The sequence below is a fragment of the Ambystoma mexicanum genome, chromosome 3p (assembly GCF_040938575.1).
Source record: "Ambystoma mexicanum isolate Mex_15411 chromosome 3p, UKY_AmexF1_1, whole genome shotgun sequence".
Classification (NCBI taxonomy): Eukaryota; Metazoa; Chordata; class Amphibia; order Caudata; family Ambystomatidae; genus Ambystoma; species Ambystoma mexicanum.
In genome coordinates, this window is record NC_090925.1 from 329,410,398 (window position 1) to 329,429,210 (window position 18,813).

At 50.7% G+C, this 18,813-nt stretch overlaps 1 protein-coding gene across 2 annotated transcripts in view; it reads left to right on the plus strand.

Annotated features, from left to right (window-relative positions):
* LOC138580391 (3'-5' exoribonuclease HELZ2-like) overlaps window positions 1-18,813 on the plus strand; it is a 724,800-nt gene that overhangs the window by 471,066 nt on the left and 234,921 nt on the right. For both annotated transcript variants that reach the window (XR_011304244.1, XM_069650904.1), the window contains exons 11-12: window positions 463-600; window positions 1,790-1,957. Coding sequence is in view for 1 of the 2 variants with exons in the window: in XM_069650904.1 (XP_069507005.1) it covers window positions 463-600; window positions 1,790-1,957 (306 nt within the window). In the remaining variant the exon portion in view is untranslated. The remainder of the gene's footprint in view (window positions 1-462; window positions 601-1,789; window positions 1,958-18,813) is intronic.

The window sequence follows — 18,813 nt, forward strand, 5'->3', positions numbered from 1 at the left end:
GCAGAACAATCGGAGGGACCTCGACGCGTGAGGGATCTTGGGTACACTACACGTCACGTAGGGATAGTGTTACAGGCACACCCATGTCGACATCCCCTTTCGATTCTCGAAAGACAAGATGCAATACCCTGCGGTTACCACTGGACGTCGGACTATGCACAGCATGTGAATCTAAGCAGATACAACCATCAGAAATGTTTTTACGGTAAGTAATGCATGTCATATATCCCCTTCAAAGTCAGTAAAAAAAATCCCAGTCAAGCAGTATTGCTGGGAGGCTCAGGGCAGAGATTTTCTTTTTGATAGTCTTAGCCGAACTGGCTTATTTGAATATTTTTTCTTTTAATGTATAAGCTTGTTAGACTGTAATTTGCATGTTTCATGCCAATTTAAATACAAGTTCAATGACCTGTAGAATTGTTGGTGATCCGGTTACTGTGACATGCTTGCCTTTTTTTCCAGGATCATCACGTAATTCCAAAATCTTAAAGAAAAACACCTTTGATGTGTTTAGTAATTATCGTCAGCTAAATGAAAGTCAGAACAAAGCAATTGCAACAGCGCTGAGGGACCCATTCACATTGATCCAGGGACCTCCTGGTAAGCACGTAGACTGATCCTGTGAAAGTATAACTCATTTTGTCTGTCTGCATTGGAATCCTGAGCATTCCAATGAAAACCACTGTAGATCGGGTACATTGGAAATGATAAAATGTAAGAGCTGGTGGTGACACAAAGAATGATTGGAACAATTGGGCATGTCAAAATATACACTAGTCTGCCCACCCATCATGCCAGTATCTATGGCACAGACGCTGTTGGTGCTGCTCAGTGATATTAGTGAAGAATCAGTTGGGGAGTTTTATGTGTTGTTGAGGTGATACTGTAAAGTGGGCGGGGGGTGGGGTAGAGGCCCTCGGCTCAATTAACGTTCCAGTGTAGAGGGGCGAGAGGAGGAACAGAATTTAACTCGCAGGAGCAGTGTTGGATGCAGACTGTTTGGTTGGCAGATCCATCCATTATTTATTTCTTTCTTTTTTAATGTGGCCAACTTGCAGACTTGCTATTGTCTGAATAAATTGATGCAAAGTTGAGGCCTTACCAGTGGTAAAGTACTTTGAGAGGTCAACCCAGCAACTGGCCAGATATTGATCATTGTGTTGGCAAGGTGAAGAGATAATTGAGGAAAATGTGGGTGTGTAGAGAAAGGTGAAGGAAGGCTTTTCTTTGGCTGGCAGGGGAATGAGATGACTCATGGGAGGAGGAATTATCGACTAAGAGCTGTCTTGCCGTACAAGAGCATTTGGGACCATGAAATGTAGCGCAGAGTGAGATGAAGTGTTGTACCATAGTTGGTAAGGTGTTAAACAGTCTGTGCGAAAAGGGCTTTAATGGAATGGTTTGAGGCACGGTTGAAATTGAGGATGGCCGTGGAATAATTCAGTAGATGGAGGGATGGCTGTGCTAATGTTTGGATGGTTGAAGACCTAAGCTGCAAAGTTGTTTGCAATGACCGTGCAGTTCCTCCTTTCAGGGTTCGGAGGTGCAGAGTGGTTTAGTGGTCCTTTTCCAAGATGGATTTGGGGAGCAACTCAAAATGTTTATAAAGTAAAAGGATTAAGAATTTAGCCTAGTCAAGGCTTGAGGTGGGGGTGGGGGGTTGCACACGGGCATTGGTACAGCTTGCAGGGAACTCTGACTACTCAATATTTTACTTGGCATAAATGAGTGGAGTGCTTAATTGCTTATGCTGTAGAAGAGAAATCTCACTTGACCTCTCCTTTTCCAGGAACAGGGAAGACTTTGGTTGGTGTCCACCTTGTGCACTGGTTCCACAGAATAAACCTGGAGCAAGAACAGCAGCAGGTGCCAGTTCCTCTGGATCCTGCAGATGACCGAGCCAAGAGTTGCATCCTCTATTGCGGTCCATCTAATAAATCAGTTGACGTTGTTGCTGGTAAACAATACTTTCATGTATGTGGGCTTCTGGGAGTGCATTAGTGAGCGGTTGCCTGGGTTAATGGAACAGTGGGGTGCCAACAGGGGGTGGAATAAAAAAAATAGCATATTATCCAAGGGGCAAAATGTATGAGAAAGCTACTTGTCTCAATTTCGCCTAAATAAAAACATTGCCTAATATGGAATACAATCAAGGAAAAGGTGCTTTGTCTAAGGCTGGTCTTCTGCTAGCGACTCAAAAATGTACAGTCTTTGTACTGTTAAGAAGATGCTTGGATTGCAATCCTAAGTGCTCATTGTCTCGTCTACCTGGAGCGGGTGGGATGAAACCAAGGTCCCCACTAAATATACACAAGTAATAAACCAAAAACTCTCCTGGAGACTTGCGCCAAACTTGGTAGTTCAAAACATTTTTTTTTTTAAACTCTTTTTATTACTGAAGGTCAACACAGATTAAACTCATTGCACCTGCATATGTCGGTACATACAATTCAACAGTTGTTAAAGACATAGCTCAGGTATCGCAAAACAATTTACACAGACATTTCCTCATCAGAGGCCATTTCACATAAGTACATTTTAAACGGGGCCCATATGTCCTTGGGCGACATCTCGTTGTCAGTCATAGTATATTGTTCCTCACATTCGTTTACGTAGGCCAGATCTCGAATAAAATGTTCCGTTTTTGGCGGAGAGGTACTTGTCCAACATCTCAGTATACACCTTTTGGCTACAACACATGCAACATTGAACAGCCGTCTGATCTTTTCACCTTGTTTGCCTATGTCTCCGAACAAATATTTGGGTGGATGCATGCCCGCAGGGATTTGTGTAATGTCTTCAAGCATCTCTGCCACTTCTCTCCAGAATGCAACAACAGGGGGGCATTCCCAATACATGTGATATGCTCCCGCTTGGCTAGCTTTGCATTTATGGCAGTCCCCAGAGTGAGTCGTTGAGAACTTGGCCATCTTTGCAGGAGTGTAGTGTAACCTATTTAGGATTTTGAACTGAATAAGTCTTAGCCCTGCGTTCATGGATACCGCTTTGGTAAGCATACAACATTTTGCCCATTTTTCATCCAGAATATTTAACTTCAGGTCTTCTTCCCATTTGGCTTTTCCCTGAATTGTGGCGGGGGTGTGTAGTTGTACCAGTGCATAAAGTTTAGAGACTCCCAGCCCCGTACCAGATGTGGCGGCTTGTATACAAGGATGGGATGGTGGCTCGTCCGGAAAGAGTGGCCAGCGTGCACTGAATGCAGATTTCATCCTATGGTATTCAAGTGTTTTGGTTGGTCCCCCCCTCAGTGCTTTAAGTGGGGTAAGAAATTGAGGGGGGGCCCTTGTTTGGGGGCGTGACTTCCATTGTGGTCGTGGCCTAAAACGTGCACAAATCATTGTAAGGTGCGCAAACAAATATATAAATGTATGAGCATTTATATATTTGTATGCGCACTACTATGGTTTGTGTACCTTTCAAGCCTTATAAACATACCAATGTTACGTATTTCTAGGTTTATAAAAAGGTGGCTTGAAAAGTGCACAAACCATAGTAATTTACGCACACTTGTGTGCTTACCTTATTATGGTTTGTGCACTTTTCAAGCCACCTTTTATAAGCATAGACATTTATAACATATTTCTATGTTTATAAAAGACGGCTTGAAAGGTAAACAATTCAAGGCATCTTTTATAAAGCGTTGAGGACGGACAAAACCCGAGGTGGCTTTGTCCATCGACAAAGCTTTATAAAAGATGCCTTGAATTGTGCACGTTTCAAGCTGTCTTTTATAAACATAGAAATATTTCTACGTTTATAAAAGATGGCTTGAAACGTATACAATTCAAGGCATCTTTTATAAAGCTTTGCCAATGGAGATAGACGCCTCGGGCTCAGTGATCTCTGCTCTGAGCAGGTAGATCACTGAGCGCGAGGCGCCTTTCACCCTCTGCGAACCCGCAGGCTCCGTGATCTAATCTGCATATTAGATCATGGAGCCCGCAGGTTCGCTGAGGGTCAGTGACCTGGCGAGGGCAAACAAAGGAACTGTAACTTCCCTGATGACCCCTCAGATGAGGGGTCATCAGGGAAGTTACAGTGACTGACAGAAGTGCCAGCCAGCCTCAGCGACGCTGTGCCTGGCTGGCATTTCTGTCAGCTCGCCTGAAATTAAACTGGCGGGCGCATCTCCCGTCGCGGCTGTTGTGTGGGATGGGGGGCCCCGGCTCAGTCCCACTTTTTGGAGACTGCCGGGGCCCTGCCCCGGCAGGCCCCGGCCCACTTTAAGCACTGCCCCCCCCTATTGCCTCCCTGAGTTCCTCGAGCGTTACAAATCTGCCATTCGGGAACATGTCTCGCATTTGGATTTCCCTGTCTGGGTCCCAGTGCCTTTGTATTGTCTTATCCAATGTGGGTGGTATTCCGGGGTATTTCCAAAAGGGTACATCTGGGTCGTATGGGGTATCTATCTTCAGTTTTTTATATAATGCCTTCCATGCGCGTACAGTGGTCCCAACTGGGTCAAAGGGACAAGGATCTTTGTATTGAGAATAAAATATTATAGAACGGAGGTCTATGGGATGTGCCGCAAACTTCTCAAGCCATATATGGGGTGATCTATCCTCGGTCATACCAGTGCTTCGCGAACTGCGCTTGTGCTGTAAGATGGTATAGCTCGAAATCCGGCGCGGTTAGCCCCCCCTGTACAGTAAGGTTCAGGGAGTTTTTCCCATTTCATTCTAGGGTTTTTCCCGTCTCACACAAAGGAGACCACCATTGTTCCTATTTTCTCAAAAAAGGCTTTGCCTGGCCAGATTGGTATATTAGTAAATAAATAAAGTAACTTGGGGGGGGGGGGGGGTACGACCATTTTAAGGATCGCAACCCTGCCAGTCAGGGATATGGGTAACTTGGCCCACGTTTGCAATTTTGCCTTCAAAGTCTGCATTATGTTCAAAACATTTTTTAATAGTCCCAATTCTCCAGCATGGGGTCTGGCATGGATTCACATGCTCATGAATATTCCCCGTCAGGCTGGGAATCCTCGGTAAAGAAAAAATCAGTATCAGTTTCTTTTCTGATCTGTCTTTCTTGGTAGTAACCAATCACTGATCTCTGGGTCATACTGCCCCCAGCCAATGACTGCCCTCTCCCTAAGCCCCGCCTCTGGCAGCCATCCTCGGATTTTTACCGCACGCTCAAGTGTTGGGAGTCCTCGTGTTTAGCTGTAGAGTTTTTTGCTGCGTTTTTATGCTCTTTCAGGAGATTTTCTCATTTTTTTTCGGTTTAATCGAGCCTCAAGCTCCACCGTTTCTACTTCCGACAACGGGTATCTATTTCGGAATTCTTCTACGCCCCTCAAGGGTGAAGTTTTCGTCGAGTTTACACTTCTTGGAGGATTCCGGAAGATCTGCGGCCTACCTCAACGGACATGGCCCAGGACAAGGGAAGCTCGACGCCCGGATCCAAGCTGTTCAGGTGCTGCCCTGGATGCGGATTGCAGAATGTTTTCAAGGAGGACGAGCACTCGCAATGTCTCTACTGCCTTCATGAGGACAAGACGCACGTGGAAAAGGACTGTGCTTTCTGCAAGAACCTTTCGGAACGGACCAAACAAGATCGTCGTTCCCACCGCGCCGCCTGGCTGGAGAAGGGCACAGCAGGTGAGAAGGCGAAGAAAAAGCCTGAGCGGGCTTTTAAGTCCTGTGAGGGCGCCCCGGCGACAGGGGCCCAACAGAAGGCCAAGCACCGCGAGTCCGCGGGCACCGGGAGCGCCGAAAAGTCGGGTTCTTCGGCTGCCAGGCAGGGCGCTACTTCCCCGGCAGGTTCGACCATGAGCCAGCGCTCTGGTTCGGGGAAGAGGAAGTCCGAGAACCCGGGTAAGCCGCTGGAGTGGACCCGGTCGATCTCGAAGGGGGAGCGAGGCGCTGACCCTCCCCCAAGGCGAAGGCCCAGGATGCACCTAAGGTGGTGAGGGCTTTGATCCAGCCGGCAAAGGCCTCTATCGAAGTGGTCGCTGCGACCCTGGCGAAGCTGGCTGAGAATACGCCAGTGGAAACGGCCTCTGGGCCCAGAGTATCCCTACCACCGCAGAGGGAATCTTCTTTCCAGCCCATCGTTAAGACCCCCGTGAAGCCCCCGGCGGAAAAAGAGGGGGGGGGGGGCGGTGGCCATTACAGACTCGGAATCAGCCTCTGAGGGAGGTGGAGCTGGTGGAAACCGAGAAGGGCCTCATTGAGAGGTTCGAGAGGGTTCGATCCCAGGGGGCGGTCCCTGCTGATGTGATCAAAGATAGCGACTATGGTGACGTAGAGGGCCCAGTGGAGCTGCCATCCCGTCCGTCGCAGCCATTACCCGAGCCCCAGCATAGCTCAGCGGCCATTTTGTTGACAATCCAATCCTTATGTACCGAGATAAGGATGAGATTACCACGGACCCCGACGGAGGATCCAGAACCAGGCCCATCGGGAAGCCCTCCGAACAAGCGGAGGAGAGTCCACCCCGCTCCGCCCTTCGTGCCTGCGAGACCTGTGGAACCCTCATCCTGGCCGGACCCTAGAGAGGATACGGCGACTTACACAGCGAGGGGGACGGACGATGACGGCGGCGATCACCCAGCGGACATCCCGTCATCACCCCCCCCCCCCCGCAGGCTTCCCCAGCCGACGAAATTGGCTCTTTCCACGCCATGATAACTAGGGCATCCGAGCTCTTCCAGCTCTGCCCTGAAGAACAAAAAAAGAAGGGTTTCTGTACCAACTACGAGAGGCCAAGAGGAAGACGGTCCTCGCGGTGCCTTTGCCCGACGACATCTGGAACGAGGGGCTTGCTGTCCTCAAGAACCCTTCCACGACCCCCGCCAAGAGGGACAGGTACGAGAAGAAGTACTGAGTCCCCGATGCCGCACCCTTGTGCCTCAGGGCCCAGCCCACGCCGGACTCTGTCGTCTCGGCAGCAGCTAAGAAGAAGGCAGCGGGTGCGGCGGCTTCAACTTCCACTTCCCCGCCGGACAGCGAGGGCAAGAAGTTGGACTCCATGGGACGACGAGTCATCTCGGCGGCGACGACGATTAAGGTGGCCAATGCCTTAGCGATCGTGGCCCGCTACGACAGGGAGCTCTGGTTCAAGATAGCTCCCCTGCTAGACTTCCTACCTGACGACAAGAGGGCGGAGGTCCTAGAAATTCTGCAGGAAGGCGAGGTGGCGTCGGATCACGCCATAACGGTGGCAACGGACATTGCCGATACCGGATTTCGCCAAAAGGGCAACAGAGTTTGCCTCGGATGACGAGGATGGCTCAAGGCGACAGACTTTTGCCAGGACGTCCAGACCAGAATGTTGGACATGCCGTTCGACGGCAACAACCTTTTTGGTAAGGCGGTGGACGAGTCGCTACAGGCCATCAAGACCGACTCTGAGACGGCCCGGGCCCTAGGGGTGCTTCAACAGTGACAGCCCTTTCGGAGCTCCAGAGGCAGACAGGGTGCCTCCAAAGGTTCCAGCGGTGGCTCCTCCACTTACCGCCAGGCGGCCTGCTCCTCTTCCCAGGAGGCCTACAGAGGTCGCGGCAAGCAAGGGGGATCCCGCCGTCGTCGCCAAGGAGGCCAAGGCGGCAAGGCCGCCTCCAAGCAAGACAGACCCGGCCGTGTTGTCGGGCTCCCACCGAAGCACCCCGGTGGGAGGCCGGCTGACGAAGTTCGTCAGCGTGTGGGAGTCCATCTCCACCGACCGTTGGGTGTTGGACACCCTGGCCAACGGGCACTCGCTGGAATTCCAAAAGTGCCCTCTCCTTCTTCCCGTGGCCAGGAAGGAGAATCACGTCCCTCAACTACTGTTGGAGGTAAGGGCGATGCTCAAGAAAGGTGCCATCAAGCTCGTCCCCAGAAGGCTCCGGGGCTCCGGAGTGTACTCAAGGTACTTCCTCGTCAGGGAGACAGGCGGTTGACGCCCCATCCTGGACCTGCGTCGCTTAAACAAGTACATCAAGACGCATAAATTCAGGATGGTCACCCTCCAGCACGTGCTGGGACAGCTGGAGGAAGGCGACTTCCTATCGTCTTTGGACCTGGAGGATGCTTACTTCCACATCCCCATTCTAGAAAGGCACAGGAAGTTCCTCAGGTTCGTGGTTCAGGGACGCCACTACCAATTCAGAGCCCTACAGTTCGGATTAAAGTCGGCACCCAGGGTTTTCACCAAGTGCCTGGCACCAGTGGCGGCGCGGCTGCGACTGCAGGGTATCCAGGTCTACCCCTACCTGGACGACTGGCTAATCCGGGCAAGGACAAGGTAACTCGCCGTCGAACACACGGCGAGGACTGTCCGGTTGCTCACGGAGCTGGGGTTCGCCATCAACTACCCCAAATCCCACCTGGTTTCATCGCAAATAGCACTGTTTCTGGGAGCGAAGCTCGATACAGTGGGGCAATTGGCCTCCCCTTCAGAGGAGAGGACCAAGACCATGCTGGGCAAGGTGCGGCGCCTGATAGCCACGGACGTGGCCAGGGTGAGGTCCATCAAGTCCCTCCTCAGGATGATGTCCTCGTGCATCTATCTTGTACCCCTTTGCAGACTTCAGATGCGTCCGCTACAGGAGTTCCTCGACGCCCGCTGGCTTGAGGCGACGGGCTGTTTCGAGGACAGGATCCTTCTCGACGAGGAGTTCCGTCGGGCGATCCTATGGTGGGGCATCTGTGCTCACCTCACTACAGGCACGGACTTTCAAACCACGGCGTTTCAGGAGACGGTGACGACGGACGCCTCTCTGGAGGGTTGGGGGCCCACACCGGAGATCTCCACGCAATAGGCCTTTGGCTCCCGGAGGAGAGGTCTCTCCACATCAACATTCTGGAGCTCCGAGCAGTGTTCTGGGCTCTCAAGTCGTTACTTCCGTCCCTTCACCGACAACACTACCATGATGTTCTACATACAGAAGCAAGGGGGCACCAGATCCGCAGCCCTATCCAAGGAGGCCCAGGATCTGTGGCACTGGGCCGTCGCCCAGGGGATGTTTCTGGTTCCCTTTCACCTGGCAGGAATAAAAAAAAACATCGCCGACTCACTCAGCAGGGAGCTGCGCGCATGCCACTAGTGGGAACTGCGCCAGGATCAAGTGGATCGACTCTTCCAACGATGGGGCAAACCCCAGATCGACCTGTTCGCGACGGCGACAAACTCCAAGTGCCAGAGGTTCGCCAGCAGCTTCCCACAGCCGAGGAGCATGGGCGATGCTTTCTCGTTCCCCTGGGACGGCCTGTTTCTATACGCGTTCCCTCCGTTGCCGTTGCTGCTCCGCCTCATCCACCAGCTCAACAAGTCCAGGTGCAGGATGATCCTCGTCGCACCGGAGTGGCCAAGGCAGATCTGGTTCCCGGACCTTATGGACTTGTCAACGTCCCCACCAGTCAAGCTGCCGGCGGACGCGGATCTTCTCTCCAGAGAAGGAGGCGCCATTCTCCATCACGACCCACAGTCGCTGAACTTGCAGGCCTGGCTCCTGCAGCACTACAGTTTGGAGGGTACGATATACCGGCTGATTGCAGAGAGGTTCTTGCAAAGGCCAGGGCGTCCTCAACTCTCAAGTGTTACGGTCATAAATGGAAGAGGTTCTCTGTCTGGTGCCGTGCACAGAAGATTAACCCCCTGCGGATTACGGCCCCTCAAGTACTGCCGTACCTACTGTCGCTGGCCAAAGCTGGACTGGCTCACGCCTCCATCAAAATACATCTGGCTGCCATCTCCCGATATACCAGGACTACGGGACGGGCGTCCTTGTGGTCTCATCACCTGGTGAAGGACTTTATGAAGGGACTATTCCGATCATTCCCGCCGGTGAAGGCTCCTGCCCCGGCGTGGGAGCTTAATGTGGTACTGACCAGGCTCATGTGGGCTCCATTCGAGCCTATGCATTCGGTGCCTTTGAAGTTCCTGTCATGGAAGACCGCGTTCCTCGTGGCCATCACCTCCGCACGATGAGTGTGAGAGATCCAGGCCCTATCTTGCAAGCCTCCATACTTGACTTTTCATGACACGAGGGTGGTGCTGAGGATGCACCCCTCCTTCATGCCCAAGGTGCCGTCGGACTTCCACCTCAACGAGCCCTTGGTGTTACTAGTTTTCTTCCCGTCGCCTTCGACGCCGGCCGAGAGGACTTTGCATTCACTGGATGTAGCTAGAGCGCTGAAGTTCTACGTGGACCACACGAAGAGTTTTCAGAAGACGCCACAACTGTTTGTGAACTTTGGGTCTGTGAATCAAGGGAAGGCTCTCTCGAAGACTTCAATTTCCAGATGGCTCTCCGGCTGCAACATGCACTGTCACCGGTTTGGCAAACCGATCGCTGCCCGGCCGTCCGAGAGCCCATTCGACCAGAGCGATCGCTGCTACCGCGGCATTCCTGTCTGGTGTGCCCCTGCTGGACATCTGCAGGGCTGCTACGTGGAGGTCCACGCACCCCTTCACAAGTTTCTACTGCGTCGATCGGGACTCCAGGGAGGAGTCCAGGGTCGGCCAAGCAGTGCTGCGCAACCTATTCGCTTAAGGTGAGCCTGGTGAGGAGGTAAGAGATGCTTAATGTTGAGTTGTTGTATTGCTTAATGTTGAGCCTGTTGCCACCTCCCGTGGTTGTTCATGTGTATACTGCTATGTATTCTTTTATTCATGAGCATGTGAATCCATGCCAGACCCCATGCTGGAGAAGGAACAAGTTACTTACCTGTAACTGTTGTTCTCCAGCATGGGTCTGGCATGGATTCACATGCGAACCCTTCCACCTACCCCTCTGCGGCTCTTCACTTGGTCATACTGCCACTTGGCGTGCTACCAAATATGAGGATGGCTGCCAGTGGCGGGGCTTAGGGAGAGGGCAGTCATTGGCTGGGGGCAGTATGACCCAGAGATCAGTGATTGGTTACTACTAAGAAAGACGGATCAGAAATGAAACTGATACTGATTTTTTCTTTACCGAGGATTCCCAGCCGGACGACGGGGAATATTCATGAACATGTGAATCCATGCCAGACTCATGCTGGAGAACAACAGTTACAGGTAAGTAACTTGTTCCTTTATGAACTGCGGTATTATAGGGTCAAATTATTACTTCGTCATAATTGCCCATTTAGCCCTTTTTAAGAGTGTTTCGGGCAAATATCATTAATTTCAATATTATGCATATTAAAGATAAAACAACATTTGTACAAATGCAATTATGTTCAGAAAATGTTCATATCATCACACAAATTCAATTGACAGCAGGGTAGTGGTTCAGGCGAGGATTGTTATGGAAGGGGAGAGAAAAAATAAAAGGAACAACCATTGGTATTTAATAAAGAGTGCAATGTTTTTGGAGACTAGACAGCCATGTGCCTGCCAAACCGGCTTTAAATTGCTACTCTTACCATCCAATCAGTGTGGCCCAAAATTGTTCTGTATAAGTATTCCTGGGGTTAATCCCTGTACAGCTGGAAACGACAGAAGTGAGATGAGTATCAGCTTGGGGCTGGTTAGTGGCTTTCAATTCCCATGTTACCGCGAATTGTGCTAGTGTGAGGTTGGTAACTGCTTATTGTTCGTATTATACTGGTATCCATTACACTAATCTATACCAATTTTGAACAGTTTGGTAATTAGCCCATATGTCTAATCGCTCAATAGAATATAACATTAAGCGCTTAAGGCCGTGGGTTGCACACATAGTTCCGTATCTGTACTGCGTGTTTGAACGCTTTCTCTTAAACAATCAAAATCTCCCTTGCTTTGTCAATAGGGACAGAGTCAATCTCCATGCCTCGTTCTAACAGTATTCTACGCACCAGCAACCTTTATTCTCATGGAGTCGAATGCTGTCCCAAAGGACTGGCCATGGTGCTTTTCAACACCTCTTTGCTGAAAGGGGGTAGAGGGACCGGAAGGGCGTTTTCTGACAAAGGAACTGTCACTTAGTGGTAGTAACTGGAGGGTTTTTAAGACCTCAGCGCTCACCCCAACCCACTGAAGTCCTCCTTTGCAAGAAACCCTTACACTTCCTAACCAGGTCGTCAGATAAAGCTCTGCCAGTTAATCTTAACTATTATTGTGCTGCACCAGCAACCTTTATTCTCATGGGGTCGCATGCAGACCGTTGTACCAGTGTACCTCTGTCCTGGTGAGTGGTGTGATGTACAGATCTTGTTTTACTAATGTGTTCTTTGTATGCCAATTGCTATGGCAGTGGGAAACTGGGTCTGAAGTAGTGACTTGAGAATCTGCACTGCCAGTCGGGGTCGTTTCTTGGGGCAGGCCAATAAGGTGGCAGCCCGGGTCTCGGTACTTTAAGGGCGCTGGATCGGCTCTCCTAGTCAGCATTCTGAGATTGATGTACCAGCTCTGTTCTGTTTTTTTCCACTTTGCATTAGTAGGACAGTTCTTCTGAAGTCCAACTAAGGGCCTAGTAAAACCAGTCAACTGAGGCAGTACAACACTCCACTATAAGGCTGTACCACCTGATTTCATGATAGCTGTTTGGCAAGATCGAATACAGTACCCTGTGGGAGACTGCCCCAGCCTTGTGTTCTTGGCATTAGTTAACCCAACCTTTGGTATAAGCATGTACTACACAAGTTGATGGTGACTGAGCAGCCAGGCTTATCTCAAGAGGGGTCAATGTGAGCTGTAGGGTTGGAACACATAATTTCAGTGACAAGTATCCAAATAAACTTACACTCAAGGTTTCTTGATTAAACCCTTATATTTATATACGTTTTAATGAGCCTTCTTTAGAAGGGAGCAATCTATGTAACACAAAATATACTTCAAAAATACACACTCTGTTTCAGTAAATTAGTTGATACCCGTTTGGGATGGCACACAGGCACTTCCTACACCCTGAGGCGACTTAAATAACTAGGACACTGTGGAAATTGATATATCACTGGCACATTTAGAGCAATACAGAGTTTGGTGTCTGTTGGGGAGAATTCTCAAGAATGTGCTAATTCCTCCCACTTTAGAGCCCTCCAGCTCTTTTGCTAAACTTTGGGACTTTGAACTTTTCAATGTGTTTTCTGTATTTGTTTCTTTTGGTCATGATGGAGTCTGACCAACTCCATAGGCATCTTTTACACTTGTGCCACAAAGCACCTTCAGTGCAGTGCCACAGGGAAGTCTTCCAGATTTCCCAAGATTTGAATACCTTCTCTGGGATAAACTACTGTTTCCCAGAACAGTGGAGTGAAATTGACTTCAATTAGTCCTGTACAATTCTAGACCCAGCACACCCTATCTTACAATAGAGTGCTGGAGGGGTTACTTAGTATCCCCTGTGTCTAGTTACTCATGTAGCATGTATGTTACCATTTCCTCTCAGAATGGCTCGCAGTGGTTTTGCAAAGAACTACCATGATTTACCCCGACCGCGAACTGTTCGCAGCTCCGGTAATATAAATCGCAGGAGCCATGTTTTTCAAAATGGCGCTGAGCCTCCTTTGTCAAAATGGTCCCCGGTCTTCTTTTTTCGTCATTTCTTTGTGGAAAGATCCTTCTCGAGTTTTTCTCTGCGTGCCAAACCAGGTTTGGTATCTTCCTTCATTTTGCCTTTGGCAGGGTTTCTGAGAGAAATGCGCTTCTGGCTCCAGAGTGTCTGGGGTAGGCAGGAGGTGAGGGAGGTGCCCGAAACTCCCTGTGCTTAGTCTCCTAGGAGACCCAAATGCACTCTGGTGATTGGCTGGCTGACTGTCCGGCAAGGACAGCCACCCTGCTGGGTGAGTGACAGCTAGGCTGGAATGAATGGGAGAGAACTGAATAAAAGGCGAGTCTTTTGGCTTGGAAGGCAGTCGACCACTGGACGAAGGAACCAAAGAAGAGCTTGAAGAGGACGGCTGCTGCAACTCCTGCACCGTTGGTTTGCCCGGTGAAGCCCTGCTGCAGGTCTGAATCGCCAAGTTTGCATAGACCTAGAAACCCCTGCAAGGACGACTTCTCCCCTTGAGTTGGTTGGACCAATCAACTTCCAAGAAAGCCACCTGGACACCCATCTCGGAGCTGGTTGAATTTCCTCAGAGTTGCTGCAGGAAACTGTAGAGCCAGGGAGAGGGACACCAGATTGTGTGCGTTGCTTGTAAGCTGGCCTAAAGCTTTTGGAAGATCCTCCGGACTCCCACGGAGCAGGACTGACCAAGCCTGACCCGCTCCCCCTCAAACCCCTCCCCCACCGCCCCCAGTTGAGTTCGGGACATCAGATGTGAGGCAAGTCCACCTTGACAGCCAGGAACTTATTGCTATTTGCTATACAGCAAGGAGCTGAAATCCGAAACGGCCACTGAAAGTAAAGTTTGCCTGTTGCCAGTTTTGACAATGCTAGTGCAGTGCAGGAGTCCCCCGACGTCCTCCCTCTTGTCCCCACGACTGAGGCCCAGGAACAGTGAGATCTGCAGAGCTGCACAGGAACAGAAGTATTCAGCTGCATCTTTTCTGCTTTACCAAGGCACTGTAAAACAAGACCAAGAGAACGTACCTCTTACTGTGGAACTGCTTGTAACTTCTGCAACTCACAAGCCTAATCAACTTGTGGCCCTACATTTCATTCTTTTTTTTATCAAAGACTCCTAAGAACTTGGGCCAAGACTTTTCCATTTACATACCTGAAGTGCTGCATCCCATACAAAGACTTTTGCCCATTGACTTTGGCTTAGCCTATTGAATTGAATGACTCTTCTCTGGCTATCTGAAAGTATTTGCCCTGCTTAAGAATATTTGTAATTTCTTGTGTTCCAATAACCTTTGCCTTTTACAAACTATTTAGAGTATTCTGTATGCCAACAGTAAGGTATTAATGTCCCCAGCACCCTTTTTACTGAAGTCACCTGTGGGTGTCGGTTGTGTCTGTGGGCCATCCCAAAAGGGCTTTGTCTGATCCAGAAACTCGGAGTGTACAATATTGAAGTATATTTGTGTTGCTATTCTATTGCTCCTTTCTGAAGAAGGCTTTATAACTGACTGATAAATTATTAATTGTTTATGCAAGAAACCTTGAGTGTAAGTTTATTTGAATTACCTGTAACTGTGAATCTTTAACTCCACTACTGCTCACATTTCCCCTCTTGAAACTGTGTAGTACAAGCTTATATCAAAGGTTGGGTTGCCTATACCTGTAGTCCTAGTTGCTTGTAGTGTTCCCAGCGGGTACTGCATTCAAACTTTGCCCAACAGTGTCAAAAGGAAAATAGTGAGGGAATAAAACAATGGTTAACAAATATTCTCCAGCATTGGATCTTTCATGGATTCGCATGCTGTGAATATTTCCCGTCAGGCTGGGAAACCTCGGTAACCTTAACATAGCGGTTTCCTATGGAAAACTTTGACACCGAGTGTCCTATTGACATCATTTTTGGGTGCTTTAGGCTGCACCAATAGGACGTCTAGTATAAATAGCCCCGCTCTGCGGCTTCCCTTCTGATTTCAACCGTCTCCAAACTGTTGGGATCACCTTGTGTTTCTCTCGAGGTTGCTCTTCGTGTTCTACACATGCTTTCGCTGGTACTTTATTCTGCCAGGCCGAGTATATCATCAGTGGGTCTGAAAAAATAGTTGTTTAGGCCGTGTGGGACCTGCGGTCTGAAGAATGTCTAAGATGGGGATGGGCATGCAGACTTCCTTTATTGCCTATATCCCAATCATTCTGCAGACAACTGCAATGTTTGTCAAGGCCTCTCGCAGAAGACGATGGACCACAATCGGCGGTTGATCTGCTGGCTAAATGAGGGGACTTAATGAGGTTCGGAGGTTGGGTCGGCCCGCGGGGGCAGGTCCTCTTCTACGGTAGAGAATGTGTCGCCCTCACGCCCAAGGGCACAGTCGGTGGAACCCCCTCTAAGAAGCAGCAGCGCAGGGCTGGCGTCGGAGGTGGGGAACGGCGTAGTCATATGGCACCAAGTCGGTGTAGCACAGCAGAGGGTCAGATCCCTCTCGGGACAAAGCTCACAGAGTTGGAAAGCTGAAGGATGGGAGTTCCAGGACACAGAAGTCGGCGACGATGTTGCACAGGTCCTCAGTAACTGATGAGAAGTCATCTCAAGGGTCCTCCTCGTCGATGAAGCAGTCTTCATCGGCACCGCTCCTCTTCTGGCCGTTTTCCGTCCAAACATCAGTCCGGCTCCACGTCTAAACGGCCCATTTCGCCAGGGAAGGAAAGGCCGGTGGCGGCCACTTGTCAAACGTCGGGCTTGTTGAAGGAAGTCCCTCCGTCGACGGTGGTGGTAGTGCAGCCCTCGCTTCCCTCGACCGTGGTGACAGCTCCGTTGTAGACTACACTGGATTCCTCGTCGATGACCATGGCGGCGGCTGCTGCGCCATTGACTTCAGAGGTGCTGCGTCTGGCCTGGGGCGGTTGCTCCCATGGGAGATTCTGCAGCAAGACCCTTGATGTATGACTTGGACTCGAGTACGGAGGAGGAGAGTCAGCCGTTTTTCGATCCGGCGGGGTTAGACCTGCAACCGGTAGGCTCGTCCATGTCAGCAGGCCTGGGTGCTGTCCCACAGCTGTACCCGTTGGTGAATCCGCAATTGTTGCTGTCCATGCAGGTGCTGACCACGCTGCAATCACTGTTGGGGCAGTTGGATGCACGGCTCACCCGGGACACATCCAGAAGAAGGGGAGCTTGTGGATTCGGATCCCGAGTCCTGTGGGACACTGTCGTCGCCCAGGTGGGCGAATACAAGGGATAACTATCCCGAGGTGGATCCCCCGAGCAGCCCGGCTCAGCCCTCTCCACCCGATGTCATCGTTTTTCATGCGATGTCAGCCAAGGCTTGTCAGGAATTTGGCCTGGCTCCAGAGGAGGCGCGCAAGGACTGTTTTCTGTTCGATCACATGGGGAAGAGGCGGAATGCGGTCTTCTATGTCCCCATTTTGGACCACATGTGGCAGGAGGGGCTGCGCACGATGCACCATCCGTTCTCAGAGCCAGCGGTCAAGGGCCGTTTAAAGAGGTTTAAGGCACCGGAATCTTTACCCGAATGCCTCGCGTCCCAACCCACGCCGGAGTCGGTGGTGTCAGCGGGTCGTAAATCGAGAAGTCAGCACAAGTGTGCAACACCCCTGGACAATGAGGCCCGGAAGCATGATGCATTCGGCAAGAAGGTGCTTACGGTGGGGGCTACGACGGTCAAGGTGGCCAACTCTTTGGCAATTATGGCTTGCTATGACTGGGAGATGTGGCAGTGGTTGGCCTCAGTCTTGGATCTAACAGAGCAACAGAGGAAGGAGGCCATGCTGCTGGTTTGGCAGGGGGAGGAAGCCTCCAACCACAGCATTAACATTGCGGTGGACCTGGCTGAGTCAGGGTTCAAGCAAATCAACAATGGTGTGGTGCTCCGTCGTCGGGCCTGGCTACGCTGCACTGACTTCTGGCCAAAGTGGTAGACATGCAATGTGAGGGGGAGCAACTGTTGGGTGCAAAGATTGACGAGGCATTGAAAGGGATGAAGGAAGACTGCAGTGTGCCCATAGACCTCGAAGTATCAGAGTAGATGCTCTTTTCGCCCCTTTCGTACATTTTGTGGAGCCGAATGCCAGGTTTTCAGGTTCCTGTGACAGGGGCTACGGTCGCCCCGGGTATTCCTCCCAAGGGTTCCGGCGTTCTTTCTAGTCCGCACAAAGGACCAAAGTCTTTCAAGCACAACGGAAGAGGGGTCCGGCGGCCTCAGCTGGTAAGGGTCGGCAGTCCAATACTCTGCAATGACTGCCATCTCGGCAGTCAACTAGGGGTGAAGTGTGGCACGCCACGTCAACGAGTGGAAGTTAATTACGACGAATAGATGGATGCTGGATACAGTACGTTATGGCCACTCGTTGGGCACCCGCAACTCTCTATCCCTCCAGTGAAGGTGTTGCAGCCGCTTCTGTCAATCTCGCGGCAGGAGGTCAGTCTGATTTTGGAAAAAGGGGCAATGGAACCAGTCCCATTGTCAGAACACGGACAGGGGGTGTACTACCGGTATTTTGTTATCAAAATACCAAATGGAAAATGGCGCCCTATGCTTGACCTTCGGCTGTTGAACAAGAATCTGCAGCACCAAAAGTTCAAGATGCTGACTTTAAAGGACATCATGCGCTCGGTACAGCCAAGAGAATTCTTGGTGTCGTTGGACCTTGAGGACTCCTATTTCCACATCCTGATGCTTCCCAAAAATTGCAAGTTTCTAAGCTTCGTGGTGGACGACGACCATGACCAGTTTCGGATTCTCCCATTTGGCTTCAAGTCCGCTCCCAGGACCTTCACAAAGTGCATGGCTCTGGTGGCGGCCTTGCTCCGCAGGGAAGGGCATCATGTTTACCCGTACCTGGACAATTGGTTTGTCAGGGGAGAGTCTCCTCGACGCAAACCGGAGTCTCTCCTGGCTGCAATGTTCGTTTTACAGCGGCTGGGCTTTGCGATCAACTTCGCGAAATCTGACACCATCCAGGGACTTAGTTTTCCTCAGGACCCAGTTTCACACGCAGCTTAATCTGGTTAAGCTGTCAGTCGACTGGTCTCCAGGGCGGCCTCGTCTCGGATCCATGGCGTCCTGCATCCCTCTCATCCCGAATTGTCATCTGTTTGAGGCCAGTGCATGAGTTTCTCGCCTGCAGGTGGTTGCAGAGCCTTGGTTCCTGGTCGGACAAGGTGGTCGTCTCCCGGAGGTTGGCGGAGGCTCTGTGGTGGTGGACTCGCTCTGACAAAATTGTAAGGGACATGCTGCTGGTGGAGCCGGAATTTTGATACACTATCGTGACGGACGTGTCCCAGGTTGGTTGGGGTGCGCACCTCGACCAGTGTCAGGTTCAGCGTGTGTGGACTCGCCAGGAAGCCTCCTTAAACATTAACGTTCTGGAATTGA